At 37.8% G+C, this 25,890-nt stretch overlaps 4 protein-coding genes across 4 annotated transcripts; 2 read left to right on the forward strand and 2 right to left on the reverse strand.

Moving 5' to 3' along the window:
* Positions 1-476: 476 nt before the first annotated feature.
* LOC126714608 (pentatricopeptide repeat-containing protein At5g06540-like) lies at positions 477-3,737 on the forward strand. Its single transcript, XM_050414826.1, has one exon. The coding sequence runs from the start codon at positions 640-642 to the stop codon at positions 2,125-2,127; it is 1,488 nt and encodes a 495-aa protein (XP_050270783.1). The 5' UTR covers positions 477-639; the 3' UTR covers positions 2,128-3,737.
* A 7,502-nt stretch (positions 3,738-11,239) lies between these two features.
* Positions 11,240-11,686, reverse strand: LOC126702163 (uncharacterized). The gene has a single exon (XM_050400825.1). The coding sequence runs from the start codon at positions 11,684-11,686 to the stop codon at positions 11,240-11,242; it is 447 nt and encodes a 148-aa protein (XP_050256782.1).
* A 1,877-nt stretch (positions 11,687-13,563) lies between these two features.
* On the reverse strand, positions 13,564-14,079 carry LOC126702181 (uncharacterized). The gene has a single exon (XM_050400841.1). The coding sequence runs from the start codon at positions 14,077-14,079 to the stop codon at positions 13,564-13,566; it is 516 nt and encodes a 171-aa protein (XP_050256798.1).
* Positions 14,080-20,875: 6,796 nt separating this feature from the next.
* On the forward strand, positions 20,876-23,085 carry LOC126714609 (uncharacterized). The gene is made up of 3 exons (XM_050414827.1): positions 20,876-21,037; positions 21,200-21,715; positions 22,325-23,085. The coding sequence occupies exons 1-3, from the start codon at positions 20,983-20,985 to the stop codon at positions 22,915-22,917; spliced, it is 1,164 nt and encodes a 387-aa protein (XP_050270784.1). The 5' UTR covers positions 20,876-20,982; the 3' UTR covers positions 22,918-23,085.
* The last annotated feature ends 2,805 nt before the right edge of the window (positions 23,086-25,890 follow it).

Consider the following 25,890-nt stretch of genomic DNA (forward strand, 5'->3'; position numbering starts at 1 on the left):
TGCATAACCTTGTCATTTGTCTAAGCCTCTTTTTTTTTTTTTTTTGCTTAACTTGTCTAAGCCTCTTAAATAAGAGGCTCCTACTAAGCTAAATAATGCTAATACTAGAAAAACATTAGTATTTTCTTTAAGATCATGTTGAATATAATATATAGAGACACCATTTAACCCAAAAAACTATCACTCATTCTTTTCATTAATATTTAATCACACCTCTCATATGTAAATATTAATTCCAACAAATCCCTTTTTTTCATCTAAAATAACAAGAAGGTAAACCTTTTTTTCATTCTGAAAAGATAAATGCAAAGAACTCATCTAGTGATGTAATATTTTGCATTTAAATGAAGTGAAAAAGAATGAAAAAAAAAAGCATAAAAAAGAAGCATCCAGCAATGTTTTTTTTAATGATTTAGAATACATTTTAGTATTTTACTATACCAAAATTCCAAAATCAAATTCAAATCAAACATAATTTGACTTTCTTTCATCCCCGATCCCATTAATATTTAAGGAGAAAAAAAGGATCCTTGTTCAATAAATTAAAGAGAACGTGTAACAATATTTGAGTATAATGCAAAGTTTCTCTGCTATTCTCTAACGGCTCGTTTTCATGTCGGTCTCAACCAACCTCCAAAAATGTTCCCGCCAAAACCGATCTTCTTCACCAACTCACTCTCTCTCTTCACACTACGCTTACACTCTTCTTACACCTGTTTTCCTCTACCGCCAAAGCCTCCTGGTCTTTCTCTCCTAGCAGACCAATGCACTTCAATGCGCCAACTCAAACAAGTCCACGCCCAAATGATTGTCTCTGCTCGCATCCACGATACTTTCGCCGCTAGCAGATTGCTCTCCTTCTGCTCTCTCTCTGAGTTCGGCGATGTTCTTTACGCTCTAAAGATCTTCGAGAACACACAAACCCCGAATGGCTTTATGTGGAACACGCTCATTAGAGCTAACGCTAGTGGCCCAAACCCTTGTGAGGCTCTGTTTCTTTATGTAAGGATGAGGAGGGTCGGTGTTGTACCGGGTAAACACACGTTCCCTTTTGTTCTCAAAGCTTGTTCTCGGTTTTGCTCGGTTTTATTGTGCAAACAGGTTCATACCCATGTTGTGAAATTTGGGTTGGACTTGGATTTGCATGTGGTTAATGTGTTGGTGAGGGGTTACTCTGTTTCGAGTAGTTTAGGGGATGCCCGGTTGGTGTTTGAGGAATTTCCTGAGAGGAATTTGAGTATTTGGACGACGATGATTAGTGGGTATGCGCAGAATTTTTGTTCCAATGAGGCTTTGGTGCTTTTTGATCAAATGGTTGCTGAGGGGTTTGAACCAAACGTTGCAACTTTGGCCTCTGTGTTGTCTGCTTGTGCTCGATCGGGTTGTTTAGAATTGGGAGAAAGAATTCACTTGTTTATGAAGGAGAAAGGGATTGAGGTGGGAGTGATTCTTGGGACGGCATTGGTGCATATGTATGCGAAGAATGGAGCGATTTTGGTAGCTCAGGAATTGTTTGATAGTATGTGTGAAAAGAATGTTGCGACTTGGAATGCAATAATTTGTGGGTTGGCAAGTCATGGCCATGTTGAAGAGGCACTTAGTCTCTTCCGAAAGCTAGAGAATGTGCGGGTTCTGCCAAATGACATTACATTTGTTGGGGTTTTATCTGCCTGTTGTCATGCTGGCTTGATTGATGTTGGAAGTGAGATTTTTCGTTCCATGAAAAGGGTGTATGGCATTGAACCGAAGATTGAGCATTTTGGGTGCATGGTTGATCTTCTTGGGAGAGGTGGGAAGCTGCTGGAAGCAGAGGAATTGATAAAAGGAATGGTGTGGAAGCCTGATGTGGTGATCTGGGGAGCTTTGTTGGGGGCCAGTAAAAACCATGGAAATATCGAGGTTGCTGAAAGAGTGGTAAACGAAATTCTTGTTTTGGAACCTCATAATCATGGGGTTTATGTTGTTTTGTCTAATATGTATGCAGAGGCTGGACAGTGGGGAGATGTTTTGAGGCTGAGAAAGTTAATGAAAGAAGGGAGCCTGAAGAAAACACCTGGATGGAGCCTGGTGGATAGTGAAAATGTTGTATGTAAATATGCATCAGAAAATACCCATTTGGCAGTGTGAAATAGAAATGGCTTGATGATATATCATGATTGAGAGATGGTATAAATTTTAATTAACATACGAGAAGAGACCAGTGGTTTTTATCATGCATAAGTATCTTGATTGGTCTTTCTTGTAGACAAAAGAAGTGGGAAGGGGTATTTGATCTTGATTCATGTGATCTAATTATGTTTAGGCTGCCTTTTATTCTGATCTTAGTTAGAGGAGACACAAATTGCACTTCGAAGCCAAATTACATGGACTCCTGACGCACTTCGTTCCTAAAGTCAAAACATCAATTAAGATTGTTGCTCAGGTTTGCAGCCAGTTTAGAGCTGCATGACAGCTTAAGATTAATTGGAATTATAGCCAGTTTAGAGCTGCATGACAGCTTAAGATTAATTGGAATTATAACTTGAAATTACCATTTAGAGATTCTAATAACTTCTTTATCAGAGATTTTACCAGAGGGGCTCAAGCTAGACTGACAATTTAGTTCCTGGCAGAAAGGAACTGGATCAACCAAGGAATGTCTTCTTCTTCTTTTTTTAAACTGAATTCAAGCCACATGGAGTCTTAACTCCTATCAGTTTGCTCAACTATACCACCGTTTAGACCAAAGATGGAGTTTTCTGTTCAGCAACACAGGATGTGGTTTTGCATTTATTATAGTTTGTAATTCAATAGTTAGGGTAACCAATTCACTGTCATCAAACTTGAATTTGATTTTCAATTTAAAACGGAAGTTTGTGAAATACCAAATTGTTCTGATTGTAATATTTGTACTCTCTTTGGTACCCATTTGGGCAAGTCTGTTTATGCAGTATGATTCATCTATAGCTGACAAACTGCTCTTTTATATGTTCCTCACACTGTGGATTACAAAGGTACATTCTCTGTTAGAGCTACAAGCTGCCATGAACCATGTGTATTTGTCTACTTGGTTGATGGTAATATCTGCTTTTAAGCTTCCCAACTGAATTCCATCTTCTGATTTGATTCTGCAGGAACACAACCCATTAGTTCATCATGTGGGTATGAAAAATCATCTTCACTCTCAACAAAAGTAGCTTGGACTCCTCCTCCATTGGGTTGGCTCAAACTCAAATTTGATGCAACCATTTGTTGTGACCATGGATCTTACCTAACAGTTGTGGCCACTGACTGGCAAAGGACCGATCAACAAGTGGCTCTCTTGGCAACCACTTGTGCCAAGAATCTTGGAATTAATTTTGTAAATCTGAGGGGGACTTTCAATCTCTTTTGACAGTAATTAATGACTCCTCAGGAGATTAGCTTCTGGGAAATCCATTCACTAGTCCTTGATACGTCCAAAGCTATTTGAACTCTTTTGTTTTATGGACTTCTTAATATCCGAGTATTTCCTTTTATACAAATATCATAGCTGAGCCCCAGGAGATTATAGTCCAGCAACTTTCACTGGCTGAAACAGACAAGGATGGCAGCTTCCTATCTACAATATACAACCTATTGCTTTTCTCTTTTTCTGTCATGAGTAAATTTCATCAAGCATGATGAAGCTTGCGACTGGCATGCATATTGGTAATGGTTACCAAAATACTTTGTACAAAATAATTTCCTCTTTATTAATTGAGTTGTCTTTTCCCTAACATATTGGTGATGGGAGAGGGGTCCTTGACTTTTTAACCCCCTCCCACAAAGTATAATAATTATACAGTAATAATTTAATATAGTGAATAAATTTTACATTATGCCCTCTTCAAATTTTTTTTAAATTTTTATGTCTCATATTTTTTAATATTCAATTTGTTAGCCATATATAGCTCAATAATTTTAGGAGCATTTCAACCTTTTTAAGCTGATTTTCAAAAATATGTATAAGTAAATCTTTTATTAAAAAAAATTATTTTTCATTTTGTATTTAGAAAACTAGACATTAAGGAATACATTTCCCCCCCTCCCGTTGGAATAAAAATGCTATGATTTTATGGTTAAAAGTTTGTGTCATATTCTACTTTGTTATTTGTAAGCAAAAGGAAAGTTTTTCATTTAGTGTTGTTAATATTATTTTTCTCTTATATTACATTGTATATGTAAGTACTAGGAAATTGACAGCCCAGGCCCACTAAGAACAGTGATGCCTTGTCCCTCAACTCAAGCCCACACTAGGGGTGTGCATGGGTCGGGTTGGGTCGGGTTGAGGGGACTTTTTGACCCAACCCACCATGGTGGGTCAAAAAAATTTCAACCCAACCCAACCCATCACATAAGTCCAACCCAACCCAACCCAACCCACATGGGTTGGGTTGGGTCGGGTTGAACCCATGGGTTTGACAAAATTTTTTTATTATTATTATTAAATTGAGTAGAAAAAAATATTAATATTAATATATTAAAAAAACCTAAAGATTAGTATCAATGTAACTCCTTAAAGGCTCAACACTAATGACTAAACAACAATAGTAATTTATTAGGATTTATGTAAACTAATTGGCTTTTATATAGGATAGGAATAATTTGTTATTTAAAAAAAATTATTAATTATATAATATATTTTATATATATAATGAATTAGTATTAGTAGGAGAAATTGAGGAAATGTTGCTCTACAACTGGTTTTTTTTTTAAATTATTAAATATAATATATATATATATATATATATATATATAAGTTCCCTACAATTGATTTAAAAAAATTATTAAATATAAAATATATTTTAAATATATGTTAAATATGGTGGGTCGGGTCGGGTTTGGCGGGTTTGTAATTTTATGACCCAAACCCAACCCGACCCGCTATAAAATTATTTTTTGTAACCCAACCCAACCCACCAAGCCTTAAAAACCGACCCAACCCGGTGGGTTGGGTTTGGCGGGTCGGTGGGTTTTCTGCACACCCCTAGCCCACACAATAGAATTTTTAAGGAGAATGGGAAAAAAGTTTTAACGTAATTCTTGGACTAAATTCTGGTCTAATCTGAGGAACTAGAACCTCTAAAGATAGACAATTCAAATACTAATTAAGAATTTTACTGTCCTCGGGAGAATCCGAGGACTTGTTCTTATAGATGAATGATACAAATTCTACACCAAACCTTCACTGTTCATTCTATAGTTTATTTTTACACTTAGAGAAAAAATCCTCCTTTAACTGGGAGGTTCCCCTCTCTTATATATATATCCTTCCTCTTGGCATCCTAGCCCTCCACCTATATGCCACAAGACTTTCCTTAGGTCACTTGTCCCGTCAGAGCTTTGATGAAGATGGTAGAAGGGGTTGCTAGCTGTGAAACTACTGTTTAGGTGTCATTTCCTCATTAATGCAGCTAATATGGTTGTTGCAGTGCATTCAATGCAGTGGGGGAAGGTATACCCTTTACATGAAGCTTCCTCCCACCGTCTTGGCCCTCCTTCCATGATCCTTTCTCCTCCAAATGAGTCCGCCTATAATGCTACTCTGCATCCCTTTCCCTTCTCGAATTGGTGAAGTTCTTGGGTCAGATATATTTTTACAAGTGGAACCATGCGATACTTCATTTTACATTGTCTTTGGTCCTCGGATGCCCTACAACATATGTTAAGACATATTAAAGTAACATTTTTTTTAAACAAAATAGTTGATTTGTATATATTTTATTTTTTCTAAAACTATAGAAAAAGTTTAGGTTCAACTTCAAACCAATTTGAAGCCATCTTCCTCTATCCTAAGAAGTGGCGATTAAAAAGATCATACATATATAAATTTACTCACATTACTCAAAGTTTAGCTCCAAACTAGTTTGAAAATATCTTTCTGCATCCTACTAAGTGATGATTGAAAAGATTATCCATGTGTAATTTTAGAGTCACAAGACTTTTTTAATAAGTTATGTGACTTGTGAGAAATGTTTTTATGCACTTGGATTGCATGAATTTTTATGCAACCCAATACGTTGCGGTTAAAAAAACCATCCACAAACATAGTGAGTTGCATAAAAAATCTTGTAGTCCATGTTGTATAAAAGCTTTTCATTTAAATAATACACACAAATAATCTTATAAATCTCGATGTAAGGGGTTGAAGGAGATTCTTCCAAGCTAATTAGGAAGTTAACTTTGTTCTAAGACTATTACTATACTCTAATGTATACATTTTAATTTATTTAATACAAACTATGATTTAAAATATTTAAATAATATTAATTAAAATTAATATAATTTAACAATATTTGCCTTGAATTATATAAAACTAACTTGAAATTTTCTTATAAAACAAGGGTAAACAACCATGCCTTAATCCTAAGAAAATTGTTGATTTTTTCTTATATAGAAGAGTATTATATATATATATATATGTGTGTGTGTGTGTGTGTGTGTTATTTTATAGACTTAAAAGTTATTGATTTATTTAGTTTAGCCCCTTACAAATATTATTTTTTGGCTGTGTCACAAGTAGTTAAAGTGTTGAACAATTAGTGTAGTGAATTGAAAACAAGCCAATCAAAATTTCAACCAATTAAATTAATAATTTAATAAGAATGAAATTGAAAACAAAGAACTTTTTTTGTTAAAAAAATTAAACAAAAATATACTCCGCTGCCAGGACTCGAACCTGGGACCTTCTTGCGAAGGCCGGATAATCCAAATTTACTTAGCTACAGCGGAATCCTTGTAGTTCGTTGCACTAGTAATTTATTTATCTATAATTAGGTTGTGGTAATCAAGTGAGATCCATCTGACAACATATTCCTATTATAAAAAAAAATGACAATATAAATTTCATTATTCTTTTTTTGAGAACAACCTTTCATTATCTAAAGTCTTCACAAGCTCCCAATTAGGCAATTAGTCTTTGGTGTTCACTGTTCAGTCAAGCAGTATTGAAGCCCCAGACCGTCTAAAAAGGGCTTAGCCTGAGCTAAAAAATTAAAAATTGGATTTTGATATTAATTGCACAAATTATATTCAATCAAGGCAAAGTATCAAATTACAAATACATAAACAAAGCTCAAAGATCAAAGTTACATTCTTACAAATACCAAGTTCTAAATTATAACCACAAACATACATAATGTCTCACATAAACAACACAAAACAAATAACAATAAATAATTTTTGTAAGGACTGGGTTCGAGCACTTCTTCTATTGGAGGAGTGGACTCAAGCCCAACTAGCTCAATACAATAAATTTATAGAGAGTAAGTTCAAGAACTAGGTTTTAGTGAGGATTACAACAACCAGACACGGTTACAAACAGATTGAACAACAAGGACATGGACTAAAGTATAAAATTCTGTCCTAGGGTCTTCCGTTCAAGGAACTTAATGTTCTTATTCTTTTTTCAGTGCTAGGTTGCAAAGGTTTTCTAGAATCATGCAAATTGTTACCATTCCCCCCTCTATCGAGGAGGATTTTTCTCATTATATATCCCCTTTCGGTTGATCTTGGCCCTCCATCTGTTGGTCATGCAGGTTAACGCTCGAGTGCTTGTCCCATCAGCCACTTTCCCAGGCCTTCTGTGTGTTGCAGCGACTAAGACAGCACTGTTTATGGGTCATTTCCTCATTAATGCGACCAGAACGTTAGTTGTGGGCATTTAATGTGGAGGTGACAGTTTCTCCTTGAGCTATTCCTACACCATGCTTTCGTGGCTGTCCTACAGTACTTGTTCTTTTTCTTGGGACGCTCTGGGAGGCTGCCGTTAATGGCGGACCATTCTTCCCTACTAGGATCTGGGTTGGTTGAGGACAGGATTGTCCTCGGCGATGTTTCTGGACCACTTGGGCTTTCTTTATTCGTCCTCAGCCATTACTTCCTCCTCGGCATGGGCCTTGGGCTTAGTATGAGGTGAGCCGAGGTTGTCAGATTCTTTGACCCCACAATAGCCCTTCAAAATCCTGCTGTCCGGCTCCTTAGACGGAGAGGGGGATTTCGGTGTCCTCGGGCCTTTATCATGGTTTGTCAAGTCTTGTCCTCCGTCAGTGCCAGAGCCTCTTCGCTTGTCCAAGGCTTGCTCATGATGCTTTGGTATACGGAACACGCCCTCATTAAATTCTGGCAGCTCTGTGCTCCCCACTGATATGGCCGAGTTGGGGAATCTAAGGAGGCAGGAGGTCTTCCTCATCATCAAGAGGTATTTGGGCATGGTAAGGCTTCTAACACTTATGACTTCGTTGATTTTTGTTCCTTGATTTCCAACTTACCGTGTCCTTGTTTCTATTGGTAGGCTATCTAGGCCACCTATAGGCTGGAAGAGGACGCTAAGGAGCAGAGCAGGTCTTTGGAGCTCGAGCGTGACAAGTGCTTGGATGCTACGCGGACCCTCAAAAACTCCGAGGCTGATCTCTCGAAGGCCAGGGAGGAGCTGAAGGAGATGACCAGGGCCAGAGACAGCGCTGAAGCAGGCCTAACTGGCACTCAAAAACAGGCCGACGACCAGACGAGGCGCTTACTCGAAGCCGAGGGCCAGTTGAAGATCGCCAAGGAGGAGATCAATGATTTAAAGAAGAAACTGTGCGAGGCGGAGGGGGCCAAAAGCGTCGCGGAATGGGCCAGGGATAAAGCCTTAAGGGCTAAGGCAGAGGCGGAATTCGCCAGGACGGAGGCCGAAAGCTCTAAGGAGAAAGCCGAGGAGAAGGCCTATGACTTGGGAGTGGTTGAGACCCAGGCCACTCTCAAGGCTCAAGTCCTTGGAGTATGCAGGCTCTACTGCTCCCAGGTTTGGAATGAAGCCCTCAAGCAAGTTGGGGTTAAGGCTTCATCCAATTTGTGGAAGGTGGAGAATGTATACTACCTTTCGGCAATCTGGGAAACTGCCCCTGCCAGCTCCGAGGATGAGAGTGTTCCTGAGGAGGCTGAGACTGCTCAGCCTGAGGCTGCTCTGGCCACAACCGCTCCTAATGAGCCAGCCGAGGAGGGTGAGTTTCTTAGGGCCGCAGAAACACATGGAGATCTGAATCCTGTAGTGCCCCAGGAGGCTGCAGAGTCTACAGCTAATGCTCAGGCCCCTCATGCTGAGGAGCTAGCTCTCTCGGTTCAACCCCTCCAGACCGTTCCTCCGGGTGATGGCTCCAAGGGTCCTGAGGTCATTCCTACTCAGCTCCCCAAGGAAGGGGTCAAAATAAAGTTGAAGAAATAGGCAGCCTAGCTAACTTTTGTATTAGTCTTTTAGTTAGTTTTTTATTTTTTATTTTATTATTATTATTTTTTTATTTTAAGGACGTTGGAATCATTGTAATTAAACTTTTAGATTAAATATATGAAATTCCTTTCTTTCCCTCCTTTTTTTTTTTTTTTTTTTTTACATTATGTGTTTATTGTTATTACTGCTATTGTTATTACTGTGAGCCTTGTGTCTTATGAATCGGTTACCCTAATGGGTAAGAATGGCTATGTACATATCATACTTGAAATTAAACCTTTAAATTCTAACTCACCGGTATTGAGGGGACGCTTAGCTCGCCTTTACCCATATTTTTAAGGGGCAGGGGCCGAGTATATGATCCGAGGTTCCTAGCGTGTACTTAGGCCATATTCGCAACTTTTACGAATCTTGAAGTAGCTAGTTTCCTCATAGGTTTGAGTCCGAGGATCATGCAAGACCTTGGTTCTGTCTAGCACTTAGATTTTTCTTGAAGTAGCTAGTTTCCACATAGGTTTGAGTCCGAGGACCATGCAAGACCTTGGTTCTATCTAGTACTTAGATTTTTCTTGAAGTAGCTAGTTTCCCCATAGGTTTGAGTCCGAGGACCATGCAAGACCTTAGTTTTATCTAGTACTTAGATGGTCGCCGTAATACGAGACATATAACCATAATGGATTGAAAATTTGAATTAAAGAAATACTTTTGTTAATAATAATACCTTCTCAGGTTATTTACATTCTAGGGATGAGGTACAGCTTTTTCATCTAAGTCTTCTAAGTAGTATGCACCTATTCTTGCTATTGAAGTAATTCGGCATAGTCCTTCCCAATTGGGTCCTAGCTTTCCCTAAGATGGGTTCTTCGCAGCACCCACAACTTTCCTCAACACTAGGTACCCTGATGCTAGTGGTCTCAGCTTCACATTGGCATCATATCCTTGCTTGAGCTTCTGATGGTAATAGGCTGACTGGATCGCTACCTTTTCTCTTCGTTCATCGACCAGATCTAGGCTCTTCTATAGTAGTTCATCATTACTGCTTGGGGTGAAGGAGCTCGTCCTCAGCGTTGGGAAGCTTGCCTCTAGAGGGATAACAGCCTCGACCCCATAGGTCATGGCAAAAGGTGTCTCCCCTGTTGATCGTCGTGGTATAGTTCGGTAGGTCCATAAGACGTGCGGCAACTCTTCTACCCATCTTCCCTTGGCGTCATCCAGTCTTTTCTTAAGCCCATTGACTATAACCTTGTTGACAGCCTCGGCCTGTCCATTTCCTTGAGGATAAGCTAGAGTTGAATACCTATTAATGATCTCTAGTTCGCAGCAGTATCTTTTGAAGGCTTTGTTGTCAAATTGGAGTCCATTATCTGAAATAAGGGTACGAGGGACCCCAAATCGTGTAACAATGTTTCTACAGATGAATTTCTTAGCATCCATATCCCCGATGTTTGCCAATGGCTCAGCTTCAACCCATTTGGTGAAGTAATCTGTGCCGACCAACAAATATCTCTTGTTTCCTGTTGCCTTGGGGAAAGGGCCTACAATATCCAGACCCCACTGGGCAAATGGCCATGGACTGGACAAAGGGTTTAGGACCCCACTTGGCTGATGAATATTTGGGGCAAACCTTTGGCACTGGTCACATTTCTTAGCATATTCTAGGGCTTCTTTTTGCATCCCCGGCCACCAATATCCCTGGGTAATGGCTCGGTGCGACGGAGATCTTCCCCCTGTGTGATTCTCGCAAGTCCCTTCATGCAGCTCTTCAAGCAGTAGTTCTGATGCCTCAGGGTGGACACACAGTAAATATGGTCCAGAATAGGAGCACTTGTACAATTTGTGGTCCTCGGACAATTAGAACCGAGGAGCTTTTCTTCGTATTTTTTCAGCCTCTGACTTTTCCTCAGGCAAGATATCATCTTTGAGGAACCTCACTATAGGGTCCATCTAGCTAGGACCCGCTCTAACTTCATGGATATGAACCATGTCTTTTGCAACCTCATTTGCTCTGTCCAGATGTTCGACAAGAATAATTCAAGGCAGACCCCCTGCCGAGGAGGTAGCAAGCGTGGCCAATGAATCTACATGAGTGTTTCCACTTTTGGAGATGTGTGACAAGCTGAAAAGGTTAAAGTCTGACTGCAAGCGTTTGACCTGACTTAAGTACTCTTGCATCCTCGAATCTCTGGCCTCCAATTCTCCTTTTACTTGGCCCACTACTAGTCTTGAGTCTAAGAACATCTCTATTGCTTTTCCTCCCATTTTCCGCACCATGGGCATTCCTTGTAACAAGGCCTCATATTCGGCCTCGTTATTCGTGGCTGGGAACCCAAGTCTCAGGGACTTCTCTATGGTAGTCCTCTCAGGAGATATCAGGACTAGCCCTACTCCAGACCTTCTTTGATTTGCTGCCCCATCAACGTACACCTTCCAACATGGGGGTCCTGGCGTAGAGATTACCCCAACCAATTTTCCATCCATGTTGCGCTCCTCTGCTACTATTTTTACCGGTGGTTCAGCAAATTCGGCCACCAAGTCAGCTAGGACCTAGCCCTTTATGGAGGTCCGAGGCATGTATTTGATGTCAAAAGCCCCCAGAATTGTGCTCCATATGGCAATCCTTCCAGTGTAATCAACGGTCCGAAGTACGGACTTCAAGGGTAGTTGGGTTAGAACAACCACTATGTGGGCTTGGAAATAATGGGGAAGCTTTCGCGTAGCATGGACCACAACCAGTATGGCTTTCTCCAGGGGTAAGTATCTAACCTCAGCTTCATGCAGCGACTTGCTCACATAATAGACTAGCTTTTGAAGGCCATTATCATCCCATATCAGCACCAAGCTCACAGCATGAGGGGCCACAGCAATATATGCGTATAGGACTTCATCGGCCTCAGGACTGGACATGATAGGTGGCCGAGATAGGTATTCCTTGAGTTGCTGGAAGGCCACAATGTAGTCCTCGGACCACTCAAACCCTTTCCACTTGTTGATCAAGAGATAGAACGGTCTACATCTATCCGCCAACCTGGAAATGAATCGATTTAGGGCTACGATCATCCCAATAAGCTTTTGGACCTCCTTAGCATTCTGCAATGGTTTTAGATCATTTATAGCCTTGATCTGGTCGGGGTTAACCTCAATTCTCCTATGAGTAACCATGTAGCCCAAAAACTTGTCTGATCCCACACCAAATGAGCATTTGGAAGCATTTAGGCATAGCTTATGCTTCCTTAAGACACCAAAGGTGCTGCCGAGGTCTCCCAAATGCTCGGACACCACTTTACTCTTCACCACCATATCATCGACATAGATTTCGATGCTCATGCCCAACTGCGGCTCGAACATTCTTGTCATCATTCTTTAATAAGTGGACCCTACGTTCTTTAGTCCGAACGACATTACCTTGTAGTGGTAGTTCCCAGTTGGTGTCACGAAGGCTGTCTTCTCTTGATCTTCCAGGGCTAGCGGTATTTGATGATAGCCTTGAAAGGCATCTAAAAAGCTCATCCGAGGATGGCCTGCTGTTGCATCCACCAGCTGGTCTATTCGAGACATGGGGAACGAGTTTTTTGAGCATGCTTTATTTAGGTCTGTGAAGTCCACACAAACCCGCCATTTTTCACTTTTCTTCTTGACCACCACGGTGTTGGCCAACCATTCGGGGTAAAAAACCTCTTTGATAGCCCCTGTGTGCTTAAGCTTCGCCACTTCGTCCCTAATCGCATCGGCATGCTCTCTTGATGGGCGACGTGGTGGTTGCTTCTTGGGAGTGATGGACGGGTTGACATTGAGATGATGACAGATGAAAGCTGGATCAACCCTGGGAGCATTACAGGCATCCCATGCAAATACGTCAATGTTACTTTTGAGAAACTCAATCAACTCCTCCTTCTCCTGAAGAGGTAGTTGAGCCCCTACCCGAAAGAACTTTTTTGGGTCATCACCAATAACCACCTCCTTTAAATCTTCGCATTTTGCCTCCTCGGTAGCTGTATTAGGAGGCGAAACTGGGGCCCTTGATTGCTATAAGTGCTTTTCAACAGAGGTCGAGGATTCCGCATCGAGCCGATATGAGATGGCAGCCACCACACATTGCCTTGCCATGGATTGGCAACCACTGATTTCGAGAATTTGGTCCTCTGACGGGAACTTCACCTTCTGATGCAATGAGGAAGCAACAGCCCCTAAGGTGTGGAGCCAGGGCCTATCGACGATGGCTGTGTAGGGAGAGTAGGTGTCCACCACGATAAAGTTCACCTCCACTATCTCTAGGTCAGTCTGGATGGGTAGCCTAATCATGCCCTTTGGAATGACAAGCTTTTCATCGAAGCTCATCAGAGGAGAGTTATAGGGCGTCAGATCTTCCAATTCCCCTTGTAGAGGTTAGGGTACATGACCTCGGCCCCACTGCCACCATCCACCATCACTCTTTTCACATCGTAGTCCCCGATTTTAAGAGTGATCAACAACGCATTGTCGTGGGGCTGGGTGGTTCCAATCTTTTCTTCTTCTGAAAAACTCAAGATTGGATGAAAATTCATTCTGGCCCTCTTCGACTCTGGCTGGGACTCCTTGGTAGGCCGCCGAGCCACAGATAACACTCGTGAAGGGCACGTGCCTGTCTTTCCTGGTGTGGCCAAGATTACATTTATCGTTCCTACGGGTGGCCTTAGGGCAGTATCTCTCTGGGGTTCCTGATGGGTTTGGCCTTGGTGACTACTGGGATGATGCAGAAGGTGTTTCAGCTTTCCTTCTCGGACCAGCTGGTCCAAATAGTTCCAGAGGTTCCTGCAGTTCTTCGTGGTATGCCCATGGTTCTGGTGGTATTGGCAATAAAAGTTCTGATTGCGCCTCGTGGACTCTCCCGCCATCTTATTCGGCCACTTAAAATATGGCTCGTTTTTTATTTTCTCCAACACCTGATGTACTGGTTCTTGGAATATAGTATTGATAGTCTATGTGTTGGTTACTCCAGATTGCCCTACGAAATCTCTCCTCGGACGGTTGCCATTATACTGGTCCGACTTGAAATCCCTCATCTCCTGAGGGATAACCTTCTCTTTTCCTCTACCTTGCAACTGGTCTTCCTCCACTCGTTTATATTTATCGATTCGATCCATCAGTTGGCGCATACTGGTGGCGAGCTTGCCAGTCAGAGACTTCCTCAAGCTATGCTCGGCTGGGAGACTATTTTTGAAGGTGCTAATGGGGACATCGTCAAAATTGTCGTCCATTTCATTAAACGTCTCCCAATATCTGTCCGAGTAGGCCTTTAGAGTTTCTCCATCATGCATGGATAATGACAGTAAAGCACTCAAAGGCCGAGGAGCTCTACTGTTTATAACGAAATGGGACCCAAAAGCTTGGGTTAGCTATCTAGACGAACCTATGGAATTCGTCTTTAAGCCATTGAGCCACCTTATCGCCACTGGTCCCAAGTTAGACGGAAAAACCTTGCACATTAGCGCCTCGTCTTTAGAATGGACAGCCATCCTTTGATTAAACTGACTCACATGCTCCACGGGGTCTGTTTTGCCGTTGTAAATGGCGAAGGTTGGCTGTTGGAATCGTCGAGGAAATATAGCCCTTTCTATGTGGTGCGTGAAAGGTGACTTGGAGAGTTAATCCAATGCCCTACTCATGGCATCGTTTCCCAAGCCCTTAGGAGATTGGCTTTTACGCTTACGCCTTCGGTAGTGCTCTTCTTCGTGAGAAAATGTCTCACTTGGGGGAGTCCTCGATCTTTGCCTATAGTCATCGTCACTTTCATCATCGGAGGGTATGTTAGGCCTAGAATGAGATTGCCTTCGTTGTGCATGGCGCAGCTTTCTCTTCAAATCATCTATCTCTCGCTACATGGCTTGCTTATCGTTCTGTCTCTGGGATACATGACTCCTAACTTTTTCTGGTTGCATGGCCCAATTGTTATTTTGTCTCTGGAGCACATGACTGCCCATATGAGAATAACTTTTGCTGGTTTGAGTGGTGTGTACACTTCCCTCTCGAAACCTTCCATTTTCTTCATTTCGATCACGTTCAGGGTTAGGAAAGTTACCCTGTTGTTGGGATCTAACCGGTTCGGGCTGATGGGAGCCTACTTGATGAGGGCCTGATCCTACCATGTTTAATTGTTGCCCTTACTAACACACGAGTTCGTCCCACAGACGATGCCAATTGTAGGAACTGAGTTCAAGCACTTCTTCTATTGGAGGAGCGGACTCAAGCCCAACTAGCCCAATACAATAAATTTATAGAGAATAGGTTCAAGAATTAGGTCTTAGTGAGGATTACAACAACCAGACACGGTTACGAACGAATTGAACAACAAGGACATGGACTAAAGTATAAAATTCTGTCCTAGGGTCTTTCGTCCGAGGAACTTAGTGTTCTTATTCTTTTTTCAGTGCTAGGTTGCAAAGGTTTTCCAGAATCATGCAAATTGCTACCATTCCCCCCTCTCTCCAAGAGGATTTTTCTCATTATATATGGATAATCTTATAAATCGCTATCATAGTAGGTTAGAGGAGATTCCAAATTTGTTTAGAGTTAAACTTTATTCTAAGAGTACCACTATACTCTAATGTGTAATTTTTAATTTATTTCATAAAAGTATTTGATTTAAAATGTTTAAATAATATTAATTTTAATTAATATAATTTAAGGATGATTAGTTAATTATGAGTTAATGAAAGAAAATTATGTATTAAATTATATAAAACTAATATGAAATTTTCTTATAAAACAAAGTAAACAACCATGCGTTAATCCTAGAAAATTATTGATTTTTTCTTATATTGAAGAGAATTATATATCCATATATATGTTTGTATTATTTTATAGACTTAAAAGTCATTGATGTATTTTAGACCCTTAAAAATTTTATTTTTTGGCTATGTCACATGGTAGTTTTCTTTTATTTTTATTTTTATGAGAAGCGTGTCATTTGTATATATTAAAAGGATTCAGAAAGTTAGTTATTGTTTTTTTTCATGTAAAAAATACCCCTAAATTAATTAACCAACAAATTAAAAATGAGGTTAAAATAGTAAATTGAAAAAAGAAAGTTAGTTATTTTTTTTTTTACTGTCAAAAATACCCCTACCTAAAACTTAAAAATGGAGTTAAAATAGTAAATTGACAAAAATAATAAATTCCTACTTCTACGTTGAAATGCCTTCCTGCTTCTAATAAACTCCTACTTTTACATTGATTTAAATTCCTACTTCTACTCACTAACTTCCTACAAAATAAGATTACTCTTTTGTTAATTTTAAAACTCCTCCAATCTACAAAACGCACCCCACGTATTCAATTTTTTTATTTCTTTATTTTAAACTTCATCACAATGTATTTGTTTCTTCTGTCTTCCTTTTTTTTTTGAATTTTTTTTTTTAATTTCATTACACCCTTAGTTTTTTTTTTTTTTTTAATTAGAAAAAGTAAAAATCCCAAATTATAATAAATGTAAATTATTAATTTTTATCCAAAAAATAGAAGAGCCTTTGAGCACGCTCACCCGCGTGAGCGTGCTCAAAAGCTAGTGTTAGTTAAAGTGTTGAACAATCAGTGTCCGTGAGCGTGCTCAGATGCTAGTGTTAGTTAAAGTGTTGAACAATCAGTGTAGTGATGGCAAAGCCTATCAAAAATTCAACGAATTAAATTAATAATTTAATAAGAATGAAATTGAAAACAAAGAACGTTTTTGTTATTAGGAAAAAATGTGGGGTGAGCGTGCTCAAAAGCTAGTGTTAGTTAAAGTGTTGAACAATCAGTGTCCGTGAGCGTGCTCAGATGCTAGTGTTAGTTAAAGTGTTGAACAATCAGTGTAGTGATGGCAAAGCCTATCAAAAATTCAACGAATTAAATTAATAATTTAATAAGAATGAAATTGAAACAAAGAACGTTTTTGTTATTAGGAAAAAATGATGGCAAAGCCTATCAAAAATTCAACGAATTAAATTAATAATTTAATAAGAATGAAATTGAAACAAAGAACGTTTTTGTTATTAGGAAAAAATGTACTCCGCTGCCAGGACTCGAACCTGGGACCCTCTTGCGAAGGCCGAATATCCCAATTTACTAAGCTACAGCGGAATCCTTGAAATACGAAGCGCTAGTAATTTATTTATCTATAACTACGTTGTGGACTTGTGGTAATCAAGTGACCTCAATCTGACCATATATTCCCTATTAAAAAAAATGACAATATAACTTTCAATATCTTTTTTTTTTTTTGAGAAAAACCTTCGTTATCTAGTCTTCACAAGTTACCAATCAGTCATTGGTATTCACTGTTCAGTCATGCAGTATTATTGAAGCAGAGACTGTTTAAAAGGGCTTAGCTTGAGCTACAAAATAAAAAATTGGATTTTGATACTAATCGCACAAATTACATCCAATCAAGGCAAAGATATAAACAAAGTTCAAATATCAAAGTTACATCTTACAAATACCAAATTTTAAGTTCTAACACCCCAAACATATATAATTTCAATCAATTCTTGCCAATATCCGCACTAGGAAATTAAGAACATAAATCCAATAGCACAAACAAGATGTTCATGAACATATATAATATCTCACATAAACAACACAAAATAAATAGTAATACATAATTTTCTTTTTATTATTATTATTATTTTTTTTTATTGAGTTCTCTTTTCCCTAACTTATTGGTGAAGGGAGAGGGGTCCTTGATTTTTTAACCCCCTCTACAATGTACAATAAATATGCTGTAATAAATTAAAATAATGAAAGGTAAATTACGTATTTAGTCCTTATTTTTTACATCATATTTCAATTTAGTCCCTAACTTTTCAATTGTGTCAATTTAGTCTCTGGCCTTTTAGGGTCATGTCAATTTAGTTCATACCTTTATCTTTTGAATGAAAATTGCTGACGTAGCAAATAACCAAAATAAAAAATTAGATTATTTTTACATCAACATAAGCTAATATTTTATTTTGGTAGTTAGTCACGTCAGCAATTTCTATTCAAAAGATAAAAGCAGAGACTAAATTGACACAAAACTAAAACCAAATTTAAATAATTGAAAGATTAGAGACCAAATTAAAATATGGTATAAACGATAAGGACTAAATATGTAGTTTATCTAATAATAAATAAATTTTATGTCATGCCCCATTCAAATAATTTTCAAATTTGTTATGTCTCATTTTTTTTTAATATTCAATTTGGTTGCCATTTATAGCTCATTCATTTTAAGAGCATTTCAAGCATATGTTTCCAAAAATAAGTAATCTCTTCGGAGCATTTCAACTTTTTCAAGCATATTCCATTTAGAATAAAAAATGGACAAAATTTAGTTACAAAATTAGTTGTAGTCTAAGATTACAACTTTGCTCAATATCTTTTTATTGAAGGTGAATTTTGACAAATTTACTATTGGATTACATCTTCGTTTTATATTCTCCATGCTTGCAAAATTTCTAGAAAATTAAAGATCAATAGCTATGTCATCAATAAATTGTTTAAATTGTAGTTTTTGTAGTTTAAGATCATATAGTAAATTATATCTGATTGACACAAAATTTAAAATGTGCATTAAAAGCGTAAAGAACATGTAATTCAACAGTTAAAATTTTAAAATATGTAGTATTATTTATTTTATTAAGTAAGGTTGTAGCCTTAGGCTACAACTAATTTTGTACCTAAAATATGTCCATAAAAAATGCTATGATTTTTATGATTAAAAGTTTGTGACATATCCTACTTTGTTATTTATTAAAAAAAAAAAGATCTTGTTTAGTATTGTTAATATTATTTTGCACTTATTCTACATTGTTATGTTAAGCATATTAAAGTAAGGACAAAGTTTAGTTAAAGAGATGGCAATTTTGCTCCCCCCTCCCCGCTTTGCCTCATGCAGGTTTTCCCTGCACCACAAAGGTCGTGGGGTAAGGATGGGGCGAGATTTTAGCCCTGCACCACTAGGCGAGGCAGAGATGGGTTTAGATTTTTTAGACCCAATTTGCCCCGCCCTGCATTGATAAGGGTTAAATTGTAAATTTTTCATACCCAAAAACCCTACAATTTAAACAAATATATCATCAACTTATTTTATTCTATTCAACAAGGATTTCTGCCTTTTTTTTTTTTTTTTTTTTCTTTAGCAAGGTTAGAAATAAGGTACCAATTTTAACATTTTCTTTTGTCTTCATTATAAACAAATTTATATATTATTGAATCATTGATTTTGTATTATGATATTTTTGTTGTGATATTGTCTTGTTAAACACTTTAATAATATTATTTTTGCTAAAAATTAGTTTGATTTGATGGGATAAATTTATTTTTAATTTCAAGTATATTTTTATTAACAAAATAGGTTTTATTGAAAACAATTGCAATAGTTGTGGGCAAATTAACAAGAAGTAAAGTTTTACGGGGTGGGGCGGCGCTTCATAGGGCTCCAAGGAGCGGGGATGGGGCAAGAAAATTTTCCCCGTCATACAAGGCAGGGCGGGGCGGGGCAGGGCGAGAATGGGGTAAGACAAAACTATGCAGGACGGGGGCGGAGACCCCATTCTTCGGACCCGCCTCGCCCCATTGCCATCCCTTATGGTAAACCAATATGAAAATGATATTATTCGAATTGGAAAGTGCTAGGATCACAAATTATTGTACAACTTTTGCCACAACTCTCCTGGCTAGTTGTGACCTATGAGTAGTGGATGTGTGGACCTCATGGACTCACTATTTTCTCTTTATCACTCATAACTTGATATGTGACAAGTTGTGACAAAAATTGTGGTTCTAGCATCGCTCTATTCAAATAACAACATACCATATTGATAATTATATTTTAAAAAACTATGGGAAAAAAATATTGTCTCCCTAACGTTATTCTTCCTTTAAAATTCTACTAATAAAAAGTAATTTATGAGGAATATAATACAACATGCGTAGTTTACATAACAATAAATAAACTAATGCAAAGGTTGTAATTCCTGTTGGTTGGAATAAGCCAAGAGAGGGTTGGTTCAAACTTAATTTAGATGGTGCATCATTTGGAAATCCGGGTAAGGCAGGGGGTGGAGGGATCATTAGAGATAGTCAAGGAACCTGGGTCAAGGACTATGCAAGATCAATTGGTTTCACCTCAAGCATCATGGCTGAGCTATGGGCTTTGAGAGATGGGTTGAGACTTGCGGATCACCTTGGAATTCGGCAACTGGATGTTGAACTGGATGCTATGGTGATTGTTGGGCTGCTAAACTCAAAAAAGAATCCTAACTCAGCTTATGCTCCTCTGTTATTTGATTGCAGATACCTCCTGGACAAGTTTCCTCAAGTACGGGTGGTGCATGTGTTTAGAGAAGCCAATAAATGTGCGGATTGGTTCACAAAATAGGGCTGTTCTATGCAGGAAGATTTTGCTGTGTTTGATTTTCCTTTTACTGCTGAACTAGAAACTTTATTAGCTAAGGACATCAATGGCTTGTATTATTGTAGACTGGTTGCTGCCAGTATGGCTTCTGTTGCTGTGTAGTCTCTCCTTTTGTGTTTAATAATATTTCCCTTTTACCAAAAAAAAAAAAAAAAAAAACAATAAATAAACAATAATAATAATAATAATACAACGTGCCTAGAAATGCCTAGAAAAGGCAACATGTACAGCTCACGTAGTCATGTGACTTCCATAGAGTCAACGTTTCAGACTTCTAAGGTTACTCTCTTTTATATTTTGTGGATCTACATTCTTGCTTGTTGTAATCAAACAATCCAATTTTATTCCTTCTGTAGCAAAGAAAATGCAGCCGGAAATCATCCTTCTCTCACTTTTTTTCATAGGATTAGCATCTGCAGGTAACATCAGCAACAAAGTTTCGATCTTTATTCTTTACTACGCAATTTTCCAACACCCAAAAGTAAAAAGACACAAGCAAATATTGTAGCAAATGAAGTATCTTGTTTTGAGTAACATATATATATATTTTTTAACATATAATAACATGTTCATATATGCAGATCTTCTTCAGAATCCAGATTTTGAATCTCCACCATCAAACTTGACAGGAAATTCCAACTCCTCAGTTGTGCCATTGAGCCAAAACAACACAATTCCTGGATGGACATTTGAAGGTACCGTGAATTATGTAAAAGCTAGTCAAAACATATCATTGCCAGGGAATGGACATGGCATACAATTGGGTCAAGATGGCAAAATCAACCAAACTTTCACTGCTAATGGCAATATCATAAATTACTTGCTTACCTTCACGTTGGCCCCAGGAGGTCAAAATTGTTCAGCCAACGCTGATATAGTAGTGTCAGCCCCAGATAGTACCATGGTCTTTTCTTGGAAGCAACATTATGGGAAAACATGGGAGAGCTATGGTCACTACTTGGGTAGTTGGGGTGAGGGAGAGCCTATTAATCTTGTGTTTCAAAGCCAAACCACAGAAACTGATCCCAACTCCATATGTTGGCCTGTGCTTGATACGCTTCTCCTTAAGGGCATTGCAGAATCTTTTGAAGCCACTGGTAAGTACATTTCTAATTCTACATAACAATTGAAAATAGTCCATCAATTTTGAGTCAAAATTAAAATTAAAATTTATAGATAAATAAGGTTGGAATTATGGAATTAATAAAGCTTAAAGATCATGAAGACTTTTCAGTTTTTCCAAGTACCTAAGAGGGGAAATCCATGAATTCCAGCCTCTGTTTGTTGCCAAGGATATTGTTTTTAAGTTCAAGATTTGCCTTCACAGGTTCTAGCTTGCAACATAGGATCTATTTTATTACTAGCGTTTACCATATTATGTTCATAGTATGACCGGAAATGAATACATGTAATTGACCGTAATTAGTCTATTGAGGATCCACGGCCAACTTCAAAATTTTGGGATTAAGTTTGTTTTTTTGTTATTTTATTTATTTATTTATTTATTTTGTTGTTGTTGTTTACCAAATTATGTTCAATAGTTCATCTCTTTAGTCAAAATTTTCTTCGAGAAGAACATAAGGCACAAGTAGTTTGAGGCTCTTAAGTCTCGATAAAGCGCATTATGCAGAGCATTGTAAAAAAAGAACAAAGCTACATTTACAATTTTACACAATTATTGAAGGGTTGTTTGTGGTTGGACACAGATAACCTATTGCTAAATGGAGGATTTGAATACGGTCCTGATTTCTTGAGTAACTCTACTGAGGGAATTCTGCTTGATCAAACACCAAGTCCTGTTCAATCCCCATTACTACTATGGTCTGTGCAAGGAACTGTCAAATACATAGACTCCAAACACTACTTTGTCCCACAAGGCAATGCTGCTATAGAGATTGTCTCAGGAGTTTCATCTGGCATACAAATACCAACAATTCTTAACGAAGGCTCTACCTATAACTTGAATTTCACATTGGGAGATGCTAATGATACTTGCGTGGGAGATTTCTTAGTAGGGGCTCTAGCAGGATTGACCGCCCAGAATTTCTCGCTGAAGAGCAATGGGACTGGCTCGGCTGAGAAATTCTCTTTGACATTCAAGGCAGGTCCAAGTCCAACTTTAATCAGTTTCCTCAGCTATAAAACAAGCCAGACAAAAGATGGTGTGTTCTGTGGTCCTTTGATCGATGATATGGTTTTGCTTTTGCGTGCTTCTTCTGGCTTGAAACTAGAAATGCATTTGAAGGTTCTGATTTCTCTTTATATACTGGTAACCATTCTACAAATACATTGGAGATGACATCAAGCACTGTTTAAAAAACCAACTTAACAGCCTTGCTCATGTTTGAAGTTAGTTTGAGATTGTATTGGGTATGTTAACCTTTTTGTTGCTGAGGAATGTTAATTGCGGACTTTCTGTGCTTGTAATATTATATTGTTGATTAATTATTGTTATGTTTGTGATGGTGATTGAATCTTCTTATTGAGACTGCTTGGTAGGTGATCAAATGGCTCTGATGCAGGATTGCCTGGGTCAAAATACTCAAAAACTCAAAAATATGGTTATTGACTGGGTTTAAATTTGGTACAAACTACGAAGTACAAACACATGCCTAGTTATGTGAACTGTTATGTTCCTGTGGGCGGAGCTACATGTTAGGGGGGGGGGGGGGGGGCCAAAATTTTTGAAAACATTTTTATACTCTATAAAAATATTTAATATTTTAAAACTTAGCCCCCAAAAATAGGACTTGGCCCCCCCAATTATTTGAGTTAGTCCAATAATTTTCTTAAGAAAAATTGTCCAATTGGTCATAGTAGTTATAAAAAATGTATTGTTTCTCAAATTCATTTTTTGTTGTAAAATGTGTTCTTGTATCTTTTAAAGTTTTGGATCATTCATGTCTGAACACTTCATTAGTTCAATTGAAAATTTTTTACTCACAATGGTAGACAATCAAGTAACTTATATTAAAAATGAAAATTTTAAAGATTTCACTATAGAATATGGTGAAAGATGAATTTAACTCTATAAAACATTTAATTTTAAGGATTTCACTATGAAAGATACTAAATTGTGTGTGTTTGTGTATATGTATGGAAGTTTGTATAGACAACAAATTAGTAACACAAATTGGCCCCCTCAAAAAAAAATTTCTAGCTCCGCCCCTGACTGTGCTGTGCCATTTTATGAGAAACGTAAATCCCTCTTATGTTGTGTTTGGAGAAAGAATTTGATGAATGACCTTTAGGAGCCATCTAGATGCAATTTGAAGTGGCACAAACCTTTTGTTACTTATACACATATTGATGCCGTGGAAATTTAGAAATAACAAGTCCAAATCTTCAATCCCATACTTTATGCTCCATTATATACTCCACAAATAAAAATATGCCACATGTCTATCTAATTTATTAAGTGCTAAATTTAATAAATTAGATATGATGGATTATTTATTTATTAATTTATTTTAGGAAATTGAAATAATAGAAGGCATAAATTTAATATTTAATAAATTAGATGGACATGTGACATGTTTTTATTTGTGGAGTATATAGTGGAGCAAAAAGTGTGAGATAGAAGATTTGGACTCTATATATAATGGTATGGACAAAGTTTGTCCTAATGATGGTAATAAAAGCACAACATTATGGAATTATAAAAAATAAAAATAGAAAGACGATATTACTGGTTGAACATTTTAATAACCTGCCCAATTTGTTTATGAGAAATCAAGACCCCACATGTAAAATAAAGATAAAAATAAGTAGTAGCCACTCTATCAAATATTCCTCACTATCCCTTATTCATGCTTACTAAACATTATTTATTTTGAAGTTTGATTGATGAAATTATACACCATTCACCTTCTATTTTAATCATTAAACTTCCTAAAAATTACTCATGCTCGAATTGGAGGCTTTGTTGGCTCTGAAACTGATAGGATATTAGAAGGGGATGCTTGGTGGAGTAATTACATGTCGATCATGGTATAGCTTAAGTGATGTGCGAATTGGTAGCTTTGTTGGCTCTGAAATTGGTAGGAAATCAGAAGGGATGCTTGGTGGAGTAATTACATGTTGATCATGGTATGGCTTAAGTGATGCACGAATTGAAGCCTTTTTTGGTCCTGAAACCTGTAGGAAATCAGAAGGGATACTTGGTGGAATAATTACATGTCGATTATGGTATAGCTTAAGTGATGTGCGAATTGGAAGCTTTGTTGGCTCTGAAACCGGTAGGAAATCAGAAGGGATGCTTGGTGGAGTAATTACATGTTGATCATGGTATGGCTTAAGTGATGCACGAATTGAAGCCTTTTTTGGTCCTGAAACCGGTAGGAAATCAGAAGGGATACTTGGTGGAATAATTACATGTCGATTATGGTATAGCTTAAGTGATGTGCGAATTGGAAGCTTTGTTGGCTCTGAAACCGGTAGGAAATCAGAAGGGATGCTTGGTGGAGTAATTACATGTTGATCATGGTATGGCTTAAGTGATGCACGAATTGAAGGCTTTTTTGGTCCTGAAACTGTAGGAAATCAGAAGGGATGCTTGGTGGAGTAATTACATGTCGATCATGGTATAGCTTAAGTGATGCTCGAATTGAAGGCTTTTTTGGCCCTGAAACCGGTAGGGAATCAAAAGGGATGCTTGGTGGAGTAATTACATGTCGATCATGGTATAGCTTAAGTGATTCTCGAATTGAAAGCTTTCTAGAAGATGGTTGCTCGATTGAAGCATTACCCAAACATATGAGAGTATAAAAAAAGAGAAGGGAAGCATAAGCAAATAAAGAAATTGGGAGGTGGGAAATGGAAGCCATAGTTGTATTAGCTATTTGTTAGTGCATTAGAGAGGGTGGTGAGAATTTATAGGAAGAAACCTCTCATGACTCTTGGCATATGAAACTTTTTTTTTTAGGTAACGAGGGGGGGGTTGTGGAGCGGTTTAATCCATTAATTTTGACTTTTTTTTTATCAAGTTTATCATCACCCATTAAATATATTAATTACTCGCTGTATTAGATATTAAAAAAAAAAAAAAACTCTGACGTAAAGGGATAAAACGGATTTGTAGCATTATTAACTGTACGTAATTGAGATTTGAGTTATCAATTATTGATTTATTGCTGATTTTGTTTCTTATCCAAAATTAATGAGAATTTGGGAATTGGGGGATTTGGAGTCCAAATCTTCTTTTCCACTTTTCTTACTCCACTCTATACTCCACAAATAAAAATTTGTCACGTGTTCACCTAATTAATTAATT

This window comes from Quercus robur, chromosome 2 (genome assembly GCF_932294415.1).
Source record: "Quercus robur chromosome 2, dhQueRobu3.1, whole genome shotgun sequence".
NCBI classification, from domain to species: Eukaryota; Viridiplantae; Streptophyta; class Magnoliopsida; order Fagales; family Fagaceae; genus Quercus; species Quercus robur.